Source organism: Macaca mulatta, chromosome 4, assembly GCF_049350105.2.
Source record: "Macaca mulatta isolate MMU2019108-1 chromosome 4, T2T-MMU8v2.0, whole genome shotgun sequence".
NCBI classification, from domain to species: Eukaryota; Metazoa; Chordata; class Mammalia; order Primates; family Cercopithecidae; genus Macaca; species Macaca mulatta.
In genome coordinates, this window is record NC_133409.1 from 149,067,312 (window position 1) to 149,090,383 (window position 23,072).

General features: G+C 51.7%; 4 protein-coding genes and 1 non-coding gene across 10 annotated transcripts in view; all 5 read right to left on the reverse strand.

The window, feature by feature from the left end:
• PFDN6 (prefoldin subunit 6) overlaps positions 1-23,072 on the reverse strand; it is a 150,610-nt gene that overhangs the window by 67,757 nt on the left and 59,781 nt on the right. The window lies entirely within an intron of this gene.
• On the reverse strand, positions 11,243-15,479 carry RING1 (ring finger protein 1). Of its 3 annotated transcripts, XM_015136067.3 has the most exons (7): positions 15,332-15,479; positions 15,074-15,211; positions 14,178-14,338; positions 13,834-14,049; positions 12,414-12,803; positions 11,960-12,233; positions 11,243-11,661 (listed from the first exon to the last, which is right to left on the reverse strand). In XM_015136067.3, exons 2-7 carry the CDS (start codon positions 15,149-15,151, stop codon positions 11,560-11,562), a joined length of 1,221 nt encoding a protein of 406 aa, XP_014991553.1. In that variant the 5' UTR covers positions 15,152-15,211; positions 15,332-15,479; the 3' UTR covers positions 11,243-11,559. The 3 variants fall into 3 exon arrangements, with proteins under 3 accessions (XP_014991553.1, XP_028702689.1, NP_001108431.1); XM_028846856.2 differs by lacking the exon at positions 13,834-14,049; NM_001114959.1 differs by lacking the exons at positions 15,074-15,211; positions 15,332-15,479 and having other exon boundaries at positions 11,560-11,661; positions 14,178-14,329.
• On the reverse strand, positions 16,036-16,145 carry MIR219-1 (microRNA mir-219-1). The gene has a single exon (NR_032049.1). It is a non-coding gene; the product is annotated as a microRNA mir-219-1 (primary transcript).
• HSD17B8 (hydroxysteroid 17-beta dehydrogenase 8) lies at positions 17,151-19,320 on the reverse strand. Of its 2 annotated transcripts, none has more exons than XR_013416105.1 (9): positions 19,251-19,320; positions 18,848-19,065; positions 18,626-18,742; positions 18,424-18,516; positions 18,238-18,323; positions 18,051-18,135; positions 17,746-17,847; positions 17,532-17,606; positions 17,151-17,344 (listed from the first exon to the last, which is right to left on the reverse strand). XR_013416105.1 is itself a non-coding variant. In NM_001114958.1 (9 exons), the coding sequence occupies exons 1-9, from the start codon at positions 19,300-19,302 to the stop codon at positions 17,328-17,330; spliced, it is 786 nt and encodes a 261-aa protein (NP_001108430.1). The 2 variants fall into 2 exon arrangements, 1 of the variants encoding a protein (NP_001108430.1); NM_001114958.1 differs by having other exon boundaries at positions 17,328-17,344; positions 17,805-17,847; positions 19,251-19,302.
• On the reverse strand, positions 19,536-23,065 carry SLC39A7 (solute carrier family 39 member 7). Of its 3 annotated transcripts, none has more exons than XM_077998283.1 (8): positions 23,017-23,065; positions 22,564-22,710; positions 22,039-22,191; positions 21,827-21,880; positions 21,525-21,689; positions 21,252-21,392; positions 20,847-21,043; positions 19,536-20,413 (listed from the first exon to the last, which is right to left on the reverse strand). In XM_077998283.1, exons 2-8 carry the CDS (start codon positions 22,613-22,615, stop codon positions 20,141-20,143), a joined length of 1,035 nt encoding a protein of 344 aa, XP_077854409.1. In that variant the 5' UTR covers positions 22,616-22,710; positions 23,017-23,065; the 3' UTR covers positions 19,536-20,140. The 3 variants fall into 3 exon arrangements, with proteins under 3 accessions (XP_077854409.1, XP_077854407.1, NP_001248073.1); XM_077998281.1 differs by having other exon boundaries at positions 22,039-22,207; positions 22,296-22,710; NM_001261144.1 differs by having other exon boundaries at positions 19,596-20,413; positions 22,039-22,207; positions 22,296-23,046.

A 23,072-nucleotide genomic window follows, 5' to 3' on the forward strand; every position in this document is an offset into this window, starting at 1 on the left:
TATGAATCTTAGGAATTTTTTTCCATTTCTGTGAAAATGTCATTGGAATTTTGATAGGGGTTGGGGTAGTGTGGCCATTTTAACAATATTAATCTTTCCAATCCATTAACATGGAATATCTTTCCATTTATTTGTGTCTTTCTTTCTTCAATGCTTTATGGTTTTCAGTGTACAGATTTCTCACCTCTTTAATTAAATCTATTCCTAAGTATATTTTTTGATGCTATTATAAATGAGATTGTTTTCTTGATTTCTCTTTTGGTTGTTGCATTATTAGTGTACAGTAATGCTACTGACTTTTGAATATTGATTTTGTATGCTGCAACTTTACTGAATTTATTAGTTCTAATAATTTTTTGGTGATATCTTTAGGGATTTCTCTACATAAGATCATGTCATCTACAAAGTGACAATTTAACTTCTTTCTTTCCAATTTGGATGCCTAGGGAGCCGCAGTGGCTCAGGCTGGCTGTCCTGAGATTGTGCCACTGCACTCCAGCCAGGTGAGGCTATGTGTTCGAGGCCAACCTGGTCAACACTGAAAAATTTGGATGCCTTGTTATTTCTTTCTCTTGCCTATCTGTTCTGGCTAGAACTTCTAGTACTATATTGAATAGAAATGGTGAGAATGGTCATGCTTGTCTTGTTCCTGATCTTAGAGGAAAAGTTTTTAACTTTTCATGATTATGTATGATGTTACCTGTGGGTTTGTCATATATGGGCTTTACTGTGTTGAGATACATTTTTTCTATACCTAATTTGCTAAGAATTTGTATCATGAAAGGATGTTAAATTTCGTCAAATGCCTTTCCTCCATCTATTGATATAATCAAATAGTGTTCTTCATTTTGTTAACTGCTTATACTTTTACAATTTTGTATAAAAAATCCTTCTTTATTCTGATATCACCAATATATGATCTTATATTTTCTTTGAACAGTTTTCAGTTTTCCTTTTCACTCTAGCTATCTGAAATTTACTTCTGGGTAGGATGTAATGTAGAATTTATTTTGTGTGTGTGTGTTTGGATAGCCAGTTAACTCAAAACCATTGAGCTTTCCCACTGATTTATGTCACTTTCATTATACACCAAGTCTCATATCTTTGAGGGTCTGAATTAGTCCATTCTTGCACTGTTATAGAGAAATACCTGAGATTAGATAATGTATAAAGTTTAATTGGCTCATACTTCTACAGGCTGTATAGGAAGCATGGCTGGGGAGGCCTCAGGAAACTTATAATCATGGTAGAAGGTGAAAGGGAAGCAGGCATGTCTTGCGTGGCTGGAGCAGGAGGAAGAGAGGAAAGAGGTGCCACACACTTATTTATTTATTTATTTTTTAAGACAGAGTCTTGCTCCATTACCCAGGCTGGAGTGCAGTGGCACAGTCTCAGTTCACTGTAACCTCCACCTGCTAGGCTCAAGCGATCCTCCCACCTCAGCCTCCTGAGTAGCTGGGACCACAGGAATACATCACCATGCCCAGCTTTTTTTTTTCTTTTTTGTATTTTTGTAGAGATGGTGTCTCATCATGTTGTCCAGGCTGTTCTTGACCTCCTGAGCTCAAGTGATCCTCCTGCCTCAGGCCCCCAAAGTGCTGCAATTATAGGCATGAGCCACTGCACCTGGCCTCCACATACTTTTAAACAACCAGGTCTCGTGATAACTTACTATCATGAGAACAGCACCCAGTGGGAAATCCATCTCCATGATCCAGTCACCTCCCACCAGACCCTACCTCCAACAAAGTGGATTACAATTCGACATCAGATTTTTGTTTGTGTGCGGGGGGACACAGATCCAAACCCTATTAGGGTCTGATTCAAAAAAGTTTTATTCTGTACTGTGGTCTATTTATGTGTGCATATACCAGGACTAGACTCTTTTAATCACTCTAGGTTTCAACAAGTAAACTTGTGATGTATGGTTAGGCAAGGGATCTCATATTCTTCTGCTTCAAGTTTTGTTTTTTCTTGGCCATTTACCCTTCCATAAGAATTTTAAGGCTGGGTGCAGTGGCTCATGCCTGTAATCCCAGCACTTTAGGAGGCTGAGGCGGGTGGATCACAAGGTCAGGAGTTCGAGACCAGCCTGACCAACATGGTGAAACCCCGTCTCTACTAAAAATACAAAAAAATTAGCCGGGCGTGGTGGTGCACGCCTGTAATCCCAGCTACTCAGGAGGCTGAGCCAGGAGAATCACTTGAACCCAGGAGGCGGAGGTTGCAGTGAGCCGAGATCGTGCCATTGCACTCCAGCCTGGGTGACAGAGTGAGACTCTGTCTCAAAAAAAAAAAAAAAAAAAAAAAAAAAAAAAAGAGAATTTTAAGAACAGTCTGTCAAGTTCCATAAAATATCTGGTTGGGGTTTTGCTTAGAATTGTACTGAGTTTTTAGATTTGAGAAAAATTATCAGTTTTATATCAAACTTCCGTCTTTATGAGTAGGGGCTCTCTTCCTATTCTTTTATAACTTCTTTTTTTTTTTTTTTTTTTTTTTGAGACGGAGTCTCGCTCTGTCGCCCGGGCTGGAGTGCAGTGGCCGGATCTCAGCTCACTGCAAGCTCCGCCTCCCGGGTTTACGTCATTCTCCTGCCTCAGCCTCCCGAATAGCTGGGACTACAGGCGCCTGCCACCTCGCCTGGCTAGTTTTTTGTATTTTTTTAGTACAGACGGGGTTTCACCGTGTTAGCCAGGATGGTCTCGATCTCCTGACCTCGTGATCCGCCCGCCTCGGCCTCCCAGAGTGCTGGGATTACAGGCTTGAGCCACCGCGCCCGGCCTATAACTTCTTTATGTTCTCTAATAAAACTTTATAATTTTCTCCATAAATATCATATACAGACTTTGTTATTTATTCCTAAGTATCTTATGATTTTTGTTATTACAAATGGTATTTTCTTTTTTCTTTTCTTTCTTTTTTTTTTTTGAGACGGAGTCTCGCTCTGTTGCCCAGGCTGGAGTGCAGTAGCACGATCTCGGCTCACTGCAAGCTCCGCTTTCCGAGTTCATGCCGTTTTCCTGCCTCAGCCTCCCGAGTAGCTGAGACTACAGGCGCCTGTTACCTCGCTGGCTAATTTTTTGTATTTTTAGTAGAGAAGAGGTTTCACGTATTAGCCAGGATGGTCTGGATCTCCTGACCTCGTGATCCGCCTGCCTCAGCCTCCCAAAGAGCTGGGATTACAGGCGTGAGCCACTGTGCCCGGCCTAAAACGAAATCTTTTATCTGTTTATTGCTGTGGTGTAGGGATATTGATGTTTGTGTATTCTCCTTGACCCCAGCAAGGAAATTGTTACTTCTAATAGTTTGTAGGTTCTTGTGAATCTTCTTTGTATAGTAAGCAATCTACGTATAGTAGTTGTCTATGTATAGTGATGGCTTATTTCTTCTTTTTCTTTTTGTGTCAGTTCAGACTTCTTGGCAGAAAGGTAAATAGAAACAGTAAAAACTGGTATCCTTGTCTTTACTTTGGAAGTTACTTCCTATTCCTAGTTAGCTAGATTAAAAAGATTAGAAAAGAAATAGATTCTCACTATGCAGTGGTTATTCACAGCCTCAGTCATAGAGCACTACAGCCTCAAACTCCCAGGCTCAATGGACCCTGCCACCTTAGCCTCCCAAGTAGCTGAGATTACAGGCACAAGCCACCACACGGCTAATTTTTAAATATTTTGTGGTTCACTGCAGCACTATTCACAATAGCAAAGACATGGAGTCAACACAAATGCCCATCAATGAAAGACTGGATAAAGAAAATGTAGTATGCAGCCAGGCGTGGTGGCTCACACTTGTAATCCCAGCACTTTGGGAAGCTGAAGCGAGTGGATCAGGAGTTCGAGACCAGCCTGACAGATATAGTGAAACCCCGCCTCTACTAAAAATACAAAAAAATTAGCCAGGCGTGTTGGCAAATGCCTGTAATCCTAGCTACTCAGGAGGCTGAGGCAGGAGAATATCTTGAACCCAGGAGGCGGAGGTTGCAGTAAGCTGAGATTGTGCCAGTGCACTCCTGCCTGGGTGACAGAGTGAGACTGTATCTCAAAAAAAGAAAATAGGGCCGGGCGCGGTGGCTCAAGCCTGTAATCCCAGCACTTTGGGAGGCCGAGACGGGCGGATCACGAGGTCGGGAGATCGAGACCATCCTGGCTAACACAGTGAAACCCCGTCTCTACTAAAAAAATACAAAAAACTAGCCGGGCGAGGTGGCGGGCGCCTGTAGTCCCAGCTACTCGGGAGGCTGAGGCAGGAGAATGGCGTGAACCCGGGAGGCGGAGCTTGCAGTGAGCTGAGATCTGGCCACTGCACTCTAGCCTGGGCAGCAGAGTGAGACTCCGTCTCAAAAAAAAAAAAAAGAAAAAAAAATAATAATAATAAAATAAAATAAAATAAAAAAGGCCAGGCGCAGTGGCTCACACCTGTAATCCCAGAACTTTGGGAGGCCAAGATGGGCAGATCACGAGGTCAGGAGTACACGACCAGCCTGGCCAACATGGTGAAACCCTGTCTCTACTAAAAATACAAAAATTAACAGGGCATGGTGGCACTTGCACATAGTCCCAGCTACTTGGGAGGCTGAGGCAGAAGAATCGCTTGAACCCAGGAGGCAGAGGTTGCAGTGAGCCGAGATTGTGCCATTGTACTCCAGCCTGGGTGACACAGCAAGACACCATCTTTAAAAAAAAAAAAAAAAGGAAAAAAAGTGTAGTATGCGTACACCATGGAATACTATGTAGGAGGGAATGTGATCATGTCCTCTACAGGGACGTGAATGGAAGTGGAAGCCATTATCTTCAGCAAACTAACACAGGAACAGAAAACCAAACACCATATGTTCTCACTTATAAGTGGGAACTGAATGATGAAAACACCTGCACGCATGTGAGGGGGAACAATAACCCACTGAAGTCTGTCAGAAGGGGAAGTGGCAGGAGGGAGAGCATCAGGAAGAATAGCTAACGGATACTGGGCTTAATACCTAGGTGATGGGTTGACAGGTACAGCAAACCATCATAGCACATGTTCACCTATGTAACAAACCTGTACATCCTGCACTTGTACTCCGGAACTTAAAATAAAAGTTGAAAAAATATTTTGTAGAGACGAGGTCTCACTATGTTGCCCACTCTGCTCTTGAACTTCTGAGCTTAAACAATCCTCTTGCCTTGGCCTCCCAAAGTTCTGGGATTTTAGCAGTGAGCCACTGCACCTGGCCTCCAGTTTTGGATCCTGCGTCTTGCCACATTATTCCATGCTGGCTTCTGAAGCCAATGAGGCAAAATCAGAAAGGGAAACTAAAAAGTTAAAGGGGGAGAGGGTCTCACAGGCAAGATGGAGGGAGCCTGGGATGAAGGCAGGGCTGTGGAGCTGAATGATGCCAGGAATTAAGGAGGAAGTAACAGTGTTAGGTAATAGCACATGGGACTCTTGGGCTGCAGCTACAGAAGGGAGGATCATGGCCTTAATTCATCACTTCTGAAATCCTGAAATATCTAGCTTCCTGCCCAGATCCTGGCAAGAATGCATCTATCCAACCACTATTTATAAAGTATCCAGTGCTAGGTCCCGGGAATGGCAAGAGTGAGCATCTGCAGTCATAGTCCCTGACCTCAGGGAGCTTACATTCAATGGGGCAGACAGACATCAATCTGTACATAATCATCAACAAATGTAGAACTCCAATAGGGCCAAGTGCCTCTGAGGAAAGGTACACCTTAGTGTGAGTGCTCATAATAGGGGAATTTGACCCTGAAAGGAAGGTCAGGAAGCCTTCCCTGAGGCTGTTAAGAAGCTGAGGCCTGAAGAATGAAGAGGAGCTAAGAGGAACAGAGGAAGGAGCCTTTCCAGCAGGGGGGTCTAGCCTCCCTGGAGGCTCTGTGAAGGAGGAAGCACAAGGTGGACAGGGACTGGAGTACACGAGTAAGGGGGAGTGGTGGGAGTGGCTGGAGAGGAGGGGCCACCCCTTGCAGGGCCTTAGAGGTCAGGTTAAGGACTTGGGTCTTTAACCTAAGATCAGTGGAAAACCACTGAATAGGTAGGTTTAAGGAGGCTGACTGAAACAATCAGATTTGCATTTTAAAAGGATCCCTCTTAGGTGTGCATCATATTGTAGAGAAGGCCATTCCCAGCCTCTTCACCTACTGCAATGATTCAGAGAAGGCCACATGGTCCACATGGTGGCTGGCTCAGGGATGTGGAGGGTTGAAAACGAGTGGACAGACTTGAGATATATTAGAGCAGATAAAATGGATAGGACTAGGTGCTGGATTAAACATTGAGATGCTCATTCTAAACCACCCCTACGTCAAATCCTTGGAAGGCAGGGGCTATGTCACATGACTATGATACCCAGGTCCCAGAACAACTCCTGACACATGGTAGACTCAAAACACATTTCCTGAAAGGGTGGAAATGATTAGCAGTCTCTCAGGTAATCCTTTGACCTCTAAGGGTATTTAATTTCTTCCAGCATGTGTCAATAATCAACCTCCTTGGTACATCATAGGGAGAGATATTGCTGAGTTCCAAAGAGTATACTCTGGGCAAGTTAATACAAGAATAAGGTCTCACTTATCCTATAACATGAAGAGTAACAGTAAACTTGTAAGAACAAGGCCTGGTGAAGGAAGGAGTAGGCACAGGAAGATGGCTCATCAAATAGGGGTGCTGGGCGTAGTGTGAGCACCTGAGGCAGGAAGAACCCAGCAGCCCTCGGGGAGAACCCAGCAGCCTCTAGGGGTAGGGTGGAAAGAGTTGGGGGAGTAGGATTTGATGGTAGGGGGTTGTCATGGGGATCTCTGGAGATTAAGCTATCTATTTTTTTTTTCTATTTTTATTTTTATAAAAGAACCCTTAAGGGCATTTTTTGTTTGTTTGTTTGTTTTGTTTGGAGATAGAGGTTCACTCTATCTCCCAGGCTGGAGCAAACTCTGCCTCCCAGGTTCAAGTGATTCTCATGCCTTAACCTCCTGAGTATCTGGGATTACAGGCATAGGCCACCACGCCTTGCTAATTTTTGTGTTTTTTGTACAGCTAGCGTTTTGCTATGTTGGTCAGGCCAGCCTTGAACTCTTGGCTTCAAGTAATCCACCTACCTTGGCCTCCCAAAGTGTTGGAATTACAGCCATAAGCCATCATGTCCAACCTAAGCTATCTCTTTAAAATGATCCTTCAAGAAAGTCCCAAGGAGTCTAATCCATCCACGACAACAGCAGGTCTGAGACAGCCTGGTGAAATTTCTCCGACGAAGGACAGTAGATGGAAAAGTGCCCCAGGACCTCTTATTTATATAAAAAAACAAAAATTTTTAAGACACTTAAAAGTATGGATTCTTTTCTAAGAAACAGAGGAAACTTTTCCTGGCCTGCGAGCTCCCTCAGGTATTGGCATTTTGGTCTAGAGTGAAGTGGACCTGGGCATTCCAGCTTTGAGTGGGTTCAGGGGAGACACTCAAGCTACCCCTTATGGTTACTCTGAAAATCACTGTGGCTGGGGGTGGGTGGAGCTCTGCTCTGTTATGCTTCCCATAGGTGGAGGAAGTCTGTCTCTGAGGCTGCCCTGCCACGCTCATAGAGCGCTGCAGGCTGGGGGCAGTGATGCAGCCACAGGGGCTCTGATTCCCTGCCTCCCCACTGTGTTCATCTCTTTCCTCCCCATATATGAGGCCTGGTGTCACGGCAGGTGGGTGTTCCAAGTGAAACCACAGTCACAGAGGCAAGCAGTAGAGCCTGTCCCTGATGTGGCCCTGGTGATGCTGCACCAGACTGGGGCTGTATCAGAAACCGTGCCTGTAGCCTTTGCTTCTGCAGACTTGCTGGTGCTGCACCGGCCCTGAGCAATGTCCAAAGCCCTTGCCTCACTGGTCACTGTGATGGGGACGCCCCCAGGTATGGTTCTGCTGCTGGTGTTACAGGTTGGAGTGGGGGCCAGCACCCTCGTCTACCACAAGAAGGCTCAGGTGGCACAGACGTAAGGCTGCTTGCCTGTGTGTAGAGTGGCAGGCTGCAGCGGGCTGGAGCTCTGGGGAGAGGCCCTTGCCACGCTGGCAGCAGTGATTGGGTTCAGGCAGGTGTGTGCTGCAGTGCTGGGCCAGGTGTGAGCTGTGGCAAGAGCTGTGGCCACACTTTCTGCAGGAATAGGGCCTATCACCTGTGTGAAAGTGTTCATACAGGTCCAGGTGGGCCCCTTGGCTGAAGCACTTCCTATATTAGGGGGAGGGGAAGGGTCCCTTGCCCAGGCTGTGTAGAGAGAGGTGAGAGCAGTGGGAAGAGACTCCACATTCCAGGCAGGAAATTTGAGTGGATTTGTGGGTGGAGATGGGGGTCCCTGGTAGGGGAGTTGGGGAAGGGTCGGTTGTGACAGCTGGCGGGTGGAGTGTCATAGGAGGTAGAGGGCTGGGTCTGTCCTCTCTTCTTCTCCTCCTCTTCCTTTGCTCCCAGCCTGCAGGGAGAGGGGAAAGAGGTGAGAGCAGCATGGGGGAGGAGGAAGCAGAGGAGACAGAGGTGGGAGAGGAGAGGCTAAGCCCCACACCCAACTGGTGGTTTCAGCGGGGCCTCCCTCCTCGCTGAGGTGGACTGTGAAGGTGGAGAAACCCAGAGCACAGCCTCCTGTGAGCAACTTACCAGGGCGTTGAGGGCTGCCAGGCAAGGACAGGGCCCTCAGAGTTAGGCCTTGCCTGGGCAGGGGTCTCCTGGGGGAACCTTCCCTCAGGCCCCTGAGGCTCTGGGCTCCAGAGCTCAGCTTCTGCGTTCAGATACGCGGTCTGCTCTGCTTTGGAGACTGGGAAGCCTGAGAGAGGTAAAATCGTGCTGGGTGGTAGGTAGGGTAAGGGAGAGGGAGCTTCCCCCCATCTCCCTCACCCACTGCAGAAAGGCTTCTCTGTTTCCTTCCCCAGCCCAGTCCCACCTCCTCTGTGAGGCTGCTCCTAACCTCCCCACTGGCCCACAGTGATCCTCCTGCTTGGGAGTCACAGAGCCTCCCGCACGGGCCCTTTGCCATTCTTTATACTGTAAGGCACGGCGGTAACATTTTGTGGGGCATCTTCTGCAGTGTCCTCAGCCTTGTGAGAACATCAGAAGCACACGGAGGCTTGGGAAAATGCAACTGCTGGCCCCACCTCCAGTTTCTCAAACAGCTGATCTGGGGTGGGGCCCAAGAATTTGCATTTCTAACAAGTTCCCAGGCGATGCTGATGCTGCTAGTCTGGGATCCACACTGGGAGACCCACTGATCTGTTAGGCATGTAACTTTACTTGTATTATCTCTAAATTCTCAGGGCAACCTGTTATTCTCCCCCATTTTGCAAGTGAAGAAACAGAGGGAAGACCCAGTGCCTTGTGCAAGGTCGCTCAGTTTCTAAGTGGCAGAGCTGATTTGAACCCAGGTTTGTCTGACTCTAATACTGTATCGACCCTTCTTCCTCTACCCTGTTCCTCTGCATTGTCAACTATTGCACATGTATCTTGTTCCTCAACAAAATAGTAACGTTTTCTTTTGCACACTTTGTATCTCTCACCTTGCCTGACCCAGTAACCCAGGCTTGATCGGGAGGGACTGAAGGACTTGGAAAGGAAATGCCCCGGTGGAGCCAGGATGGAAACGGGTTCCTGTGTGTCTCTCACATGGTGTTACCTAAATATACAGCCATGTCTGTGAGGTTCAGTCACGGGGGTAGGAGGGCGAAAGAACACTCGCACCAGGCCGTGGGGGTGAGGGGGGGGCACGAAACGAAATGTGATAGAGAGGGGGGCGTGTGGGGCCAAGGTGAAGACTGGGGACCCGGGAGGGGGCAGGCTGTTTCAGAGTGAAGGCGGGGCGGGCAGCAGAGACAGAGAAGAGGCTGCCGGGTGGTTAGGGCTGGGGAGGACAAGGAGGGTGAGGACAATCCCAGCAGCTCTTGGAGCCAGAAGTCAGGTTAACTCCAGACTTTCGGCTTCCACTTCGGTGTCTCACCCGACTCCTCCCCACCTGCTTCTCTACCCTGAAACTCCAGGAACAACGCCCATCTGCCTCCCACTACAACTTCCCCTTATACCATTCACCTCTTGGATGCTTGGGGCCCGGGAGGAGGGGAGTCAGGATCACGGGTTCCAGGGAAGTGGGTGTAGAAAGGGGCTCCTATGAGGGTAGAAGAGGGTGTTGTCTGCTTCTGCAGGCAAGGGACCAGCCAGCCCAACTGGTCCGCAGTATTTGCTGGGGCTGGAGGATGCCCACCTGCATCTGCGGGATTGAGGGTACTGGGGAGGAGGCCGAACAAACAAGAAATCCCAAGGGTGGAGAAGGGAGCCATCGGATCGGCGGGTGGGCTGCCCAGCTGCGGAACTGGGAGGGCCAAGCGGGCTTTAGAGGGAAACACGACCGGCTCCTCTGCCAGTGAGACAGAGAACTGAGCAAGGGGGAGGAATCTGGGGCCGGAGGGGCTGGGGGTACCGAGAGCAGAGGAAACAGGAAGTGAGGGGCAGAGAGGTTGCGGGTGGTGGAAGGAACAGCAGTCGGTTCTGGAGAGGCGGTTCATCTGCCCCGAATCCCTGCACTGCCTCGGACCGGGAGTGCAGTCGTGCGCCCCTGTCCCCTCAGCCTCAGGCTTGGTGCCCAGCCCCGCTCGAGGAACTCGAGGCCGGTAAGGCAGCCGCGGCTTTCCTTGATGCCCCCAGTCCTCTGCTCTCAGCCGCTGCCTGGAGCAGCACAGAACTACAGTTCCCGGGCGGCCCTCTCTCCGCTCAGCCCTGCCGCCCGGCGGGCAAGGGCTATGCACTCGCACTCCTAGTCCGCAGCCCAGCCTGCCCTTTTTTGGGAGGTGGCCCGGGGACCGGGATGTGGAACAGGGAGCTCCTCCGCAGCCCTCCCCACCTTCCTCCCTCTTTCCAGCTATAGAAACCAGCTGCTCACAGTGACTTCCAAACATCACGGTCCTTCCCACATCTACAAACATCCCTTTCTCTTTTGAGCCATTTTCCTGCTTTCCCTTTAGTCTTGAAACCCTGGATTTCAGCCTGGGCGACTCAAGTTTTAGGGGAAGTCTGGGGTCCGACTTGGCACCTGTTTTTTATCCTGTCTTCCAGCTTCATAGATAGTTCCTATTTTCATACATATTTGCTAATTTGGAGTTTCCGACGACATATCATGAATAACCCGACATTTTCTCCCCATTTCCAACGCTGATTTTACATTATTTCTAGGCCTCCCTCCCCAATCTATTTCCCTTTTTCTTCTACACTCCTGATAAACAGACACACAGAACTGCAGGTTTCAAAGAGGAAAAAAGCACGTTTGTTGTTGGTAGGAGGGCGTGAAGGGGAGGGTTCTTCACCTTCTCCAACACGTTGTATAGATGGGAAGTTGCAGGGCAATAGAAAAGGCAGCAGATGGGGGCGTGTTTTGCCCCACTCTGTACAATATAGAAGAATCTCATATAGATACTTTGTATAAAAGCCACGTGTCCTCATTTGTGTCCTCTTGTTGGCGGGCTGGGCTGGGGATACTGGGGGACAAAGAAGCTGGGGTGATGGACCAGGACACAGGGATACCCCATGGTCCCCTTCCTCTGGCTGTCCCCTGGTGGGGTCACTTTGGATCCTTGGTGGGAGCATAGCACAGCTCCAGTGGCCGGGACACCTTCCAGAATTTCTCATTCACCAGCTCCAGGGTCAGCGAGCCATTCAACGTCTGAGGAGGAAGTAAAAGGGGGAGGGGAGGAAAAGAGAGAAGAAAGTTGGAGAAGATGGAAAAGGAAATGAATGAGAGGCAAAAGGTGGAAGGGAGGAAGAAAGAAAGAAAAAAGGAATAATAAAAGGGATGGGGCAAAAAAGGACACGGATGATGGGAAAGGAGAAGGGACATAGAAAGAGATGGAGGATATATAGGGGAAGAGTGCTGATGAGTTAGACCAGGTTCATAGTTCTATGTGGCCCAGATCACCCTCCCTCCTCTCCCCTCTTCTACTACTGCCCTCAGAAGCTCTCACCGTGAACGCCCCACCTCCAGGTGCGATGTAGATGGTGTACTGCTTTTCACTGACGCCCTCCAGGCTGGGCAAAGCAGGCTCCTCAGGACCGTCACCTCCTCCGGCACCCCCGCCCTCCCCGCCACCCCCATCAGGTCCTCCGGTGTCAGAGGCGCCCCCTCCAGGCCCTCCTGGCTCCCCTGCTTCCTGCTGCTGCCTCCGCTCAAGGGCAATGCGCAGGGCCAAGTACTTGGAGAGGTGGTCCACTGTGGCATTCCCAGTTGTCTTCACATACCTGGAGTGGGAGGGAGGACAGGCTTAGAGCCAGGACGCCTCAGATGGGGACTGGAGGTAGGGGCTTTCCAAAATGGATTCTGGGTTGGGGTAGTATTTTGGGTTTGGGCAAAGCCCACTTCTGATGGAAATCTGTGATCTTTGGTTTCTCAGTGGCTGGGGGAAGGACAGGGCTCCTCACCTAGTCTGGCAGTATTCTCCCTTCTCCACGAGCAGGGGGTGGGGCCGGAACACGAGCTCAATTTCTCCACCTGGCTCTGGGGGGCTGGGGGCCCCAGGAGGGCTTGGGGGGCCCAGCGTTCCCCCTCCCAGAGTCCCTCCCCGGTCACCAGAGTCTTCCGAACCGGCACCCCCACCCACCCCACCAGTGCCGCCTCCCCCTGTCCCTACACTGCTCCCCCCTGCACCCCCTCCACGGGGTCGCTTGGGAGCAGGGCCTGGGGCAGAGTCAGGGGCGGAGTCTGAGCTCACATCTTCTCCATCCCCTTCTCCCTCCCCAGGCTCTCCTTCCCCCCCACTCATCGTTGTGGTCTGATCTGACCCGGGTATCGGCCGCCTCACACGCTGGGCCCTGTAGAAGCAAGTGATTAAGGTTAGAAAGCATCCAGGATAAAGGGCTTAGACTTTAAACTTCAGAGAATTAAGAGATAAGAAAAATCCTCATGATGATACCTAACATTTATTAAACACTAACTGTGTGCTAAGCACTCTGCTAAGTGTTTTGCACCAATCCCCTCACCTAATACAATGAATCCTATGACACAGGTAATTATATTATCTCTATTTTATGGCTGAGGAAACTGAGGCTTAGAGAGGTTAAGTAACTTGTTAGCAATCATAGGCTGACACCTCTCAAAATGTGGTAGCAGCACAGACATCCCCTGGGAGCTTGTGAAATGCAGACTCTCGGGCCCAACTGTAGACATACTGAATCAGAGTTTGCATCTGAAGAAGATCTACAGGTAATTTGGATACACATGAAAGACTGAGAGATGCTGGCCTAGGAGGTGATTTAACTTCCAGCAGTATAAATCCAGAGCTTATTCTCAAAATCGCTCTACTGTTCTAACTTCTAGAAAGTCAAGAGGTAAACTGTATTTTTCCTTCTTTTTTTTTTTTTTTTTTTTGAGACTGGGCCTTTTTCTTTCGCCCAGGCTGGAGTGCAGTGGTATGATCATGGTTCACTGCAGCCTCCACTTCCTTCCTAGGCTCAAGGGATCCCCTTACTTCAGCCTCCCAAGTAGGTAGGACTACAGGCATGTGCCACCATGCCCACCTAAATGTTTAATTTGTTGTAGAGATGAGGTTTCCCTATGTTATTCAAGGTGGTCTCAAACTCCTGGGCTCAAGTGATCCTCCCATCCTCACCTCCCAAAGTGCTGGGATTACAGATGTGAGTCACTGTGCCCAGCCCTATATTTTTCTTAAGAATAGCAGTGCCAGTTGTTTACTAAGAAACTGCAATTTATACCCATGATTTCCAGCCCTAATGATCAGTCTGTGGTCAGCTCTTAGGATGCTGAGGCTTAGAAGCTAGCAGGCAACAAAGACTGATCCACGGACCCATCCCACCACTCCTGCTTCTCTCCTGACCCTCACACCTGTGCATGGCCTGCATTCGTAGCCCCTCCTCAATGCTGGAGCTCAATGCCTGCTGGTTGTGCAGGCGGCTCAGGCGGATAAGCACTCGATCTTGATGGGCCTCATATTCCTCCCGGCTAGGATAGATCTTAGAGATCAGGGCATCAAAGTTGGGGTCTGGCCGTAGGGATCGCTTGGATACCAGCTTCTTTCGGCAGGTAGGACACTCCTTGTTCCTGGGGTAGAAGAAGGGAAGCCCTGAGTGGTCAGTCAAGGGAACTGAAGCCTAAGCTGAACCAAGACCAGTGAGAGGGCCCTAACTTTGTACCCCTTCATCTCATCTCAAACATGTCTCTCCTATTACCCGCTCCGTAGGGCTGTGACAATGCAGTCAGAGCAGAATCTGTGGAGGCACTCCTTGGTGGTCATCGTATTCTTCAGCATGTCCAGGCAGATAGGGCACATGAGTTCTGAATGCAGTGACCGAGGGGAAACAGCAATCTCTGTGCCATCCATTATGGCTTCCTGGAGGCATCAGTGAGTAGAAAGGTGGTGTGGGTTAGAGGGAAAGGGGTTTTAGAAACAGCAGCCCATAAAATAAGAGTTTTGAAAAATACAGTGAGAATGCAGAATCTGGGTACCCATGCTGGTCTCTATTCGAGACAAGAATTCTGAGAAAGAGAAGGACTGATGACTTGGAGCAAATGGAGAAAAGACAGACTTTAGTGTCCATTAACTAAGAGTAGGAGCTTTGGAATAGGAGGATCTGAGGTAACTAAGTGGCCTAGGAGTGAAGATGGCACAAATCTGTGGCTGAGAAAAACTATTCGACAAAAATTTTTAAAGTCCTGGTGCTACCTGTATTAGAACCCCATAGGGTGCCTGTTAAAAATTCAGATTCTGAGAACCCAATCCACTACTGAATCAGAATGTTGGGGAGCATGAAGCTCTGCTTTTAATAAACTCGCAAGGTGAGTCTTATATGCACTGACTTATAATACTGAATGAGGAACAGGGAAGGTAATTTTTGTGTTTGCGATCTTTCAAATGAAGACAATAATACTTGCTCCACCTCTCTGGCAGGACTGTTTTGAGGATTAAATGAGGTAAATGCGAAGTGCTTTGGAAAGATTAAGGTGATTCAGATAGGGCCAGGCAGGGCAGAATAGAGCAAATTATGGAAAAGAAGCTGTGTGATGGGGTCTGTGGATGGAGGGGTTTGCGGGAGGGGGTAAGCCTGAAAGGGAGAATGCCTGTCACCTGCGGGGTCCGGTGCAGCTCATACAGACTCAGTTCCCACGTTTTGCTGGCATTCTGGGCATTCGCCGGCGTCGTCATGGTGACCGGGCACAGACCCCCCCCACCAGGGCTCTACAGCCGAGGAGGAGGCGAGGAAGGCTGGGGGTGGGGGAAAGGGGAGGAGGGCGTTAGGGGGGCCGCCCCTCGCGCAGACCCCGCCCCTCCAGAAGCGCCCCTCTCCGCCCCCGCTCCCGCCCCCGCGCCGGCACTGCCCCTCACCCAGCTCCAGCCGTTCGCGCTCCCGCCGCCGCCGCCGCGCCTCTCTCTAGGCCCGGGCTCCTGCGCCAAGTTCGCTGGGTCCGCAACTGCTGCTCAGACAGCAGCTCCCGCCACCGCCGCCGCCATGGCCCGGGCGCTGGGGCCCTACGTCACTTCCGCCTGCTCCTCCGCTACACCCGCCCCCCCGCCGGCGGAGACGTCACCCGCCATTCGCGGCGCGGGTGGGATGGGACGTGGACGCCGAGGTTCTCCCGCCCACGGGACGAGCTCGTCCCACGTGAGGATCCTGCGTCCCGGGAGTTCTGCGCCACTTAGGGAACCACGGTCTCCGCCCCCGGCCCAGCACCGTCGCGCGGCCAACAACCTTAGCCTCGGTTCCCTTCCAGAGGCCCCCACCCAGGGCCTCAGCTCCAGGGGGCGGGGCCTGGAATATCTGGGACCCCAGGAGGGGACAGAGGGTTCGTGAAAAGGGCTACCTCCCCCACTCTGCGTACCCTGGCGACTCTGGGGATCAACCCCCCTTACTTCTCCGTAACCCCCATTCCAGGATTCCGTGGAAAAAGGCTGCAAAAGATCCTCTGCCGCTTTTGCCCTCTAGTCCAGAGAACGCACCTAGGTCCCGATGTGCTCGGGATTCCCCTTACCACCCTGGGGACTCCCTCCACCCTCCACTTTGGTTCTCCCTAGACCCTCCGACCCGCTCTCCCCCTCGAGGTTTGGGGGCGGCGGCTCGGGACGTCCAGACTCAACTCTCGGCCAGAGCCATAGACTCGAGAATTGCGTTTGGACAATCAGGAGCCGCGGCCCGGGGCGGGGAAGGGAGGGAGGCGCACGGGAGGAACGGGAGGAATGGAGACACCACGCGGAAACAGGGACACACACAAGATGGGGCTCCCATTGGGGAGTGGGGGTGCGCGTGTGGGTGGGGTACACAGGGTCAGAATGTCTGGAGTGGGAAGTGGGCAGAAGCCTCTTCCAGGACTCTAAAGTAAACGAAGGGGATAGGGAGGAAAGAGAAGAGGAAGGGGCAGAGCGATCCCCATTGAGTGTAGGGAATGAGAGGGATACGGAGCGAGGGGGTAGGGGGCAGTTAGAGACCCTGATGGACGTCTTGTCCCCGCCCGAGCTGAGGCTCCCGGACTTGGGCTGCGGCTGCCAGGGGGTGGCCTGTCTCTGGGACAAGGCAGCAGTGGGTGCCCTCGCCCCCCACCCCAGTTCCCCCCTACTTCCCTGTCCTCTCCTTCAGTCCGTGGCCAGTCCTTATGTGGGCGCCAGAGTCGATTAGCGCAGACCCCCCTCCCCTTCCTCCTCCTCTTTCCAGCCCCCTCCCTCCTGCTCTCTCCAGCCCCTTTCATCGGCTGGTTCATTCCCCTAATCCTGGCCCCCTCCCCTAATCCCCCCCATCCGACCCCAGGCCGGCTGCAGCTATTGTAAGGTGGAGAGAAAGGGGAGGGGGGGGACTCAGAGAAAGGAGAGGGGTGGGGGAGGGCCACCTGTTCCAAGACCCCCTTTCAAGGCCAGACTGGACACCAAGATGAGGCCATGAACAAATCAACCTTGGGGACCATAAGAACCCAGGGAGTTGGGGGGAGGGGACTGGTGCTGCAGAACCAGTGGAAAGGGGTGATGCAGAAACCCCTCCCTCCAAAAAGACCCGGAGTGTCACGCATACACAGTGACACACACTCTTTCCTCTCACACCCGGCGGCGGGGGTTGCCCTGGGAGACCAGGCAGTGAAAGGGAACAATCCTTCGGGAAAGGGAAAGGAGGGGGAGGTGGGGAAGGGTCTGAGGGCTTGGACACAAGAAGAACCGGAGGTGGCAGGGAAGAGGATTTGGAATTTATTAGGGTCACAAGCACCCCTGCTTCCCATATTCAGCATTCCTGAGCCATACACTGCCACCCCTTTTGTAGCCTGGGAACTTAGAGTCCTCATCAGCAGGAGGCCAGGCAGAGTGATGGGGGGGTGAGCAGAGTCCAGGGTCCTTGAGGCGGTTACATGAAAAGACCTCCTGGGAGGGGCAGAAACATTTGGACAGATGCATGGGTGGAGAGACAAATGGGCTAGGGGGTGCCCACTTTTGTCCCTGGCCTTGGGACCTCTGCCCTTCCCAGTGGCTCCAGACTCCCCTTACTTGCTTTCTCATATAGTCTGGGTTCTACTTCTCTGCCCTGTCCCTCCCCATGCTGGCCTCATACCAGTGACTTCCACTGAGGCCCCTGTGATGTATCCACTGTCTTCAGATGCCAAGAATGCGACCACATCTGCCACATCTACGAGAATGGTGGGGAGAGGGCAGAATCCTGCTCACTCCTATAGACCCAAAATAGCTATAATCTCCCACCAAAGACATCCCTCCCCACAAACCTCTCCACAGACACCAACCACCAGTCCCGTAGAAAATCCCAAAACCTTGGGGATCTCTTCATTCAGGCCCCCTTCCCAGGGACTCCTCTCCATTCAGTGCTCACCCTCAGGGTCCCCCAAGTATCCCATCGGGATCATTTCAGTAATCTGTAAGGAAATACTCATGTGGGTGAAAGCTGCTTTTATGGATTTTTTTGAAGACTGACTCTGTGACCCTTTTTTGTTTTCATTCCTCATACATTCATTGAATATTTAATGTTTGCCAGGAACTGTGCCCAGTATTCTCTCTCTGTGAAGCCCAGAGAGATTGAGTCTCTGAATGCTTATGCCCTCCACCCACAGCCTCCTACCTTGTCCACCACTTTCTGTGGCACTTTCTGTGTCATGGGTGTTGCAATGAACCCTGGGAGGACAGAGTTACAGCGGATCCCATGTCTGTGGGAAGGAGAGTGGCTGCTGATTCTGGAGAAGGCTGAATGCTGGTCCCTCCTTCAGACCCCCCAGGTGCTCCCCAGCACCCTCAAGCATCTGACCAACCGTCCAAGCTCCCGGGCTGCAGTCTGGGTCAGCCCAATCACTCCAGCCTTGGATGCTACATAGTTTGTCTGCCCCATGTTCCCCACCTATAGGTGAGTCAGAGATGTGGAATGAGTCAGGAGTCTCAAGGAGGAGTTCTCCTCTCTATGCCACTTGGCTGGCTGACCTCGTCCAACTCAACCTGACCTTTCCTGTGATGCTACTAATGTTGATGATGGAACCACGACAACCACTGGACACCAGGGCTTGTGCTGCAGCCTGAGTGACTAGGAAGGTACCCTGGCGGGAAAGGGTAACAAGGGAGAAAAGATCAGCTGGGGTGACAGCCCTCCTTCAACTCCCTCTCCAGGCTAAGGGGGCCAAAAGTAGCAGGTTCAGAGATCGCCACCTTGAGGTTGACAGCTATGACTTTGTCCCAGTCATCCTCAGACATGTGCAGCAGAAACTCATCCTGGGTGATGCCCGCACAGGACACAACGACAGATGGTGGGCGAGAAAAGCAGGCCTATGGGAGGGGGAAGTTACGCATCAAAACCCCCCCCCCGCCAAAGAGCCGGGGCAGTGGAGGTAATATTAGAGCTTTAGAGGGGTAAGGTAGCCTGGCGTTCACCTGCACTTGTTCCAGCAGGCGCCTGGCGGCTCTGGCCTCAGACACGTCAGCCTGGAAGGCAGCGTGGTTCCCTCGGGGCGGCCCCTCCTTGTTCCCTGGCCCGCCCAGCAGCTGCACCGTCTCCTGTGCCGCTGCCCCGTCCAGGTCGCAGGCAGCTACGGTGGCCCCCTCTCCGGCCAGGCGTACACTGACTGCTCGGCCGATGCCGCTCCCCGCACCTGAGGTAGGACAGAACACGCCGGACCGGGCAAGGGGAGGAGGCGGCAGAGATCAGAGGTCACAGGGCAGAAAGTTAGTAAAATGTGGATAAGGGGTCAGAGGTCACAGCAGCCGCGGACTCCAAGGGCAAGACCCTGACATCACTCCAACACCCCAAACCGCCCCAGGAGAGAACCCCCTCAACCTGTGACCAAGGCCAGTGCGGAGCGGAGCCGGTTCTGGAGCTGAGACGCCATTGCGGCCTGTGGGTGGGTGGGAACCCCAGCACTAAGCCAATCCCAGCGCAGAGGGGGGTGTGGCCAGGGCAAAGCCGGGGCCAATCAAAGACCCGCCAGCCTTAGGCCATCTGTGGCCACCAGCGCAGGCCGACCTCCCACTGCGGGGGCGTGGCCAGACACTGCTGCTTAGGGGCCCCGGGTGCGGAGAAGACAGGGGGCCCCATTCCCCCCAAAAAGACAAAGACTGCATGTGGGGCGGAAGATCGGAGGACTTTATTTCCGGTTGCCACCCCTCCCCCTCGAGTGGAACAGTGATATAAAAGGAATAGAAACAAAAAAAATCAGGCCATGAGATTACCAACTAACCCTCTCCCACCCCCATCCCCCGGAATCACTCCCAAATTAGGACACATGATTGATGTCTGATGTTTATCCCCGACTCCTCCTGTTACCCTCTCTGTCCAGGACTCTGGTCTTCTCTGAAGCCTTCACCGACTGGTGGGAGAAAGGGAACTGGACCTTGGAGAACTTTCTGTATGGCAACTTGGTTCTCCGAGAACAGGTGGGGTAGGGGACACCAGGTAAGCTGCCATCACCCCCTCTCCCTTCCAACCTTCTTCATGGCCCCAACATGGTCAAGGGGTGCCCAACACTATCATCCCTCTGGCCTCTCATTCTCACTGCTCCAGCCTCTAAGACTGCCAGCCCTTGAAGGCCCTAATGCCAAAGTAACCATTCTCCCAGTCTACAGTTCCTTCCTTTGGCAGATGTCCCTGGCCAGGGCCCCCAACCTCTACACACCACTGACCTGGAGTTAGGGGTAGAAGTTTGGGGCAGGAGTAGTTTATCCCACGCCTCACTCGAGATGGGCAATCAGCACCATCATGACAACTCCCCCCAGCAGCCCCAGCACCTCCAGAAGTGACTGCAATGGTGATGCCTCCCTCAGCAGCTCGGGCAACACAGACACTGTTGCTACGTAGATAAAGCCACCTGCAGTAAATGGCAGGACCCAGCCAGGACCTGCACCACCTGCAACTTCACTGCCCACTGCTCCTCCTTCAGTGAGAAGGGCACAGGCTGTGCCTGCCAGTGCCCCTACTGCTGTCAGTAGTTGCAGACGCATTGCCTGATGGGCAGAAAAGAGAAAAACGCACTCACCAATAGCTAAATATTATCAGTGGTTTAGAAGTGGCTGGTGGGGTATAGGTATAGGGGACATGGATTTGGAAACTAAACATCAAAGTAAAAAGAGAGGAGGGGGCAGTCTAGAATAGACAATTTCTGAAAAATCTTAGCGATCAGAGGTCCTTTCCAGACTTTCTGATTGAGTAGGCGTGTGTGTGTAAGACTCCACTAAACCATTCAGATGGTTTATAGACCACAGTTTAAGAAATACTGAGCTAAAGGACAAAGTAACCAGAACTTCTTTCCCCTCATTTCTAGAGGACTTGTCAATGACAGTATGAATTGTTTGGAACTAACAAGAGGCTATTTGGGTTTAGGGTGAGTGAGGAGAAATAAAGGGTTTGAGGTAGCTGTGTTTGGCAGACATCACCAACCTGCTTTTTGCTGCAGCCAGACTGGACCAAGATGGCAAAGTCTCCGACCTCATGGGGCACTTCATGTAGCAGGACAGTCATTGTGGTCAGGATCCCTAGCCCCCGACCCCCTCGAAAGGAAGCCCCAATGGCCAGACCATCAGTGAAGTTGTGTGCCAAGTCAGCAGCCAGATTCAGGTACCCTGACACACGCAGATCTTGTACAGGACGAGAAGAGAAAATGATCAGAGGCCTCCATCACCACTTGTTCAATCTTGGTCAGTTATTCTCACACCTCCCCTCAGAGACCACTTCACACCCAGTCTTTTAGTGTTTCCGAGACACCTGCCATTACCCACAGCACATATTCCATGTGATTTGTGATGATGTCCCTTGCCCAAATTTATGACCAACTCTGGCCCTTACCTAAGCCTCTTTTTTCTTCTTCAGCATTCTGAGGTCTCACTGGCCCATCTTTGGGTACCGTGCTCCCTCCTCGCCTCTTCTGAACCCCCCCTGTTTCCTTTTCTTCTTCTTCTGAGCTCTGCTTCTCCTTGTTAGAACGCTCTGAGGGAAGAAAAGAGTTAGTCAGCGTGGAGAACAGATCTTCCAACATGTCCTCTCCCTCCTGAGGGCCGTAAGATGAGGAGATTCTGAGGCAGGCAAGTCAGCTTTCGGGAAAGTTGTTCCTGGGCTCACCTTGTCTTCCATGTCCATGACTTCCATGTGTGTGACTGTGAGCGTGTCCATGTCCATGACTGTGACCATGTCCTCCTTTCACATGTCTCACAAATTTCTCCACAACAAGAAAGGCAACAATTCCACTGAGAACCCACAGTCCCACAGACAGAATGGGGCCCTGGCCTGGGAATGGAGGCATTGAGACATTAAAGGAGATGTGCATTACAGACTCCTCCTCCTCAAGTGCAGGAGGTGAGGAATAGGGAGAGACAGACCTTCCCCAGCACCCCAGCTCCCATCCCCATCTGTCTCTTCCTCACCACTGTGGGAGTGTCCATGTCCGTGTTGCTCCAGAGTGTGGTGAGAATGAGGTTCTGGAAGATGGGGGGAAAACCAGATGAGGGAATATCTGACACAAAGGGTGTGTATTTGGGGGAATATCGAAAGGTCAGGGATCATAAAGGAGAAAGAACCCTTTTCCCCCAAAGAACAAAATAGGTTAGATTTGAGGTAGAAGTCAGAGGTTACTTACCAAGAGCATGAGGAATGAGGTGCAGGAAGGCATCTCCCAGGAGGCCACCGGAAGCAAAACTGAGCAAGATCTGAAGTAGAGAGCGATGCCGGGGGGAGTTTGACTCCACGGGGATAAGGAAGAGGACAAAAAATGGAGCTGCTGAGATCAGCACTGTGGCCCCCAGTGCCTGGTGAGGGAGAGTCAGGGTCAAGTACTGTGGTGTTTTCCAACAATCCAGAACCAGCCCCTCTCTCTCCCATCCCCTGGAGACTCACATAAGCCCAGAGAGTGACAGCATCCAGGTCCTGCTTGATGCCTGGAGCCCCAGACTCCCCATAGCCTCCATGGCTATGCTCATGGTCATGTCCATGTCCTCTGTGGAAGAGGCTCTCATGGGAGTGGCCATGGCTATGGCCATGGTGTAAATCCTCATGTGAATGTCCATGGTCGTGACCGTGGGTATGTCCATGCCAGATGCTCTCGTGAGTGTGGCCATGGCCATGGGCATGGCTGTGTCCATGGTGGAAATCTTCATGTGAGTGCCTGTGACTGTGGCCATGGAAGTCCTCTTGCAGATCGTCGTGCAGGTCGTCATGACCCGCGAGTCCAGCCACCAGAAGCCCCAAGGCCGCCCAGGTCAGCAGTCCCACGGCCACCCAGTGGGGGGCCCCCAGGCCTCTGGCCATCACGCTGACCAGAGGGACAGAGACAGTGACTCCACTTGACTCAACTCTATACCTACACAGGGTCAGCTTTACTCCAATAGCGCCCTCCGTCCACCTCTATGGGCCGCTCTCCCATTCCCTTAAGTTCCCACCTACCTACATTGTTCCCAAGACTAGTTCTCTTTATCCCGAACCCCCTCCCGGATGTAGGGCCCTGGGACACTAGTCTTTCACCAGCCACTTTACAGACTCTCTGGGCCCTCGTCTCTATGACTCATTAGGTAAGGAAAAGGCTTAGAAAGGATGGTAGAGAAAAACAGAGAATTCTCACCAGCTCCGGGATCCTCTCCTTTCCCGGTTTGCTCGGACGTGGCAGTCCCGCCTTTA

Excerpts from the sequence above, each read along its gene's own strand:
- RING1 (XM_015136067.3), bottom strand. The coding sequence starts at position 15,151 with ATGACGACGCCGGCGAATGCCCAGAATGCCAGCAAAACGTGGGAACTG. Across the intron at positions 14,339-15,073 it reads AGCTGCACCGGACCCCGCAG|GAAGCCATAATGGATGGCAC; the intron begins GTGACAGGCATT and ends TGATGCCTCCAG. Across the intron at positions 12,804-13,833 it reads CGAATGCAGGCCATGCACAG|GGCCCAGCGTGTGAGGCGGC; the intron begins GTGTGAGGGTCA and ends TTGCTTCTACAG.
- SLC39A7 (XM_077998281.1), bottom strand. The coding sequence starts at position 22,706 with ATGGCCAGAGGCCTGGGGGCCCCCCACTGGGTGGCCGTGGGACTGCTG. Across the intron at positions 21,881-22,038 it reads CCTCATTCCTCATGCTCTTG|AACCTCATTCTCACCACACT; the intron begins GTAAGTAACCTC and ends CCCATCTTCCAG. Across the intron at positions 20,414-20,846 it reads CTGGCTGCAGCAAAAAGCAG|GCAATGCGTCTGCAACTACT; the intron begins GTTGGTGATGTC and ends TCTGCCCATCAG.
- HSD17B8 (NM_001114958.1), bottom strand. The coding sequence starts at position 19,302 with ATGGCGTCTCAGCTCCAGAACCGGCTCCGCTCCGCACTGGCCTTGGTC. Across the intron at positions 18,136-18,237 it reads GCAGCCCGGGAGCTTGGACG|ACATGGGATCCGCTGTAACT; the intron begins GTTGGTCAGATG and ends TCCTTCCCACAG. Across the intron at positions 17,848-18,050 it reads CACAGAAAGTGGTGGACAAG|ATTACTGAAATGATCCCGAT; the intron begins GTAGGAGGCTGT and ends ATTTCCTTACAG.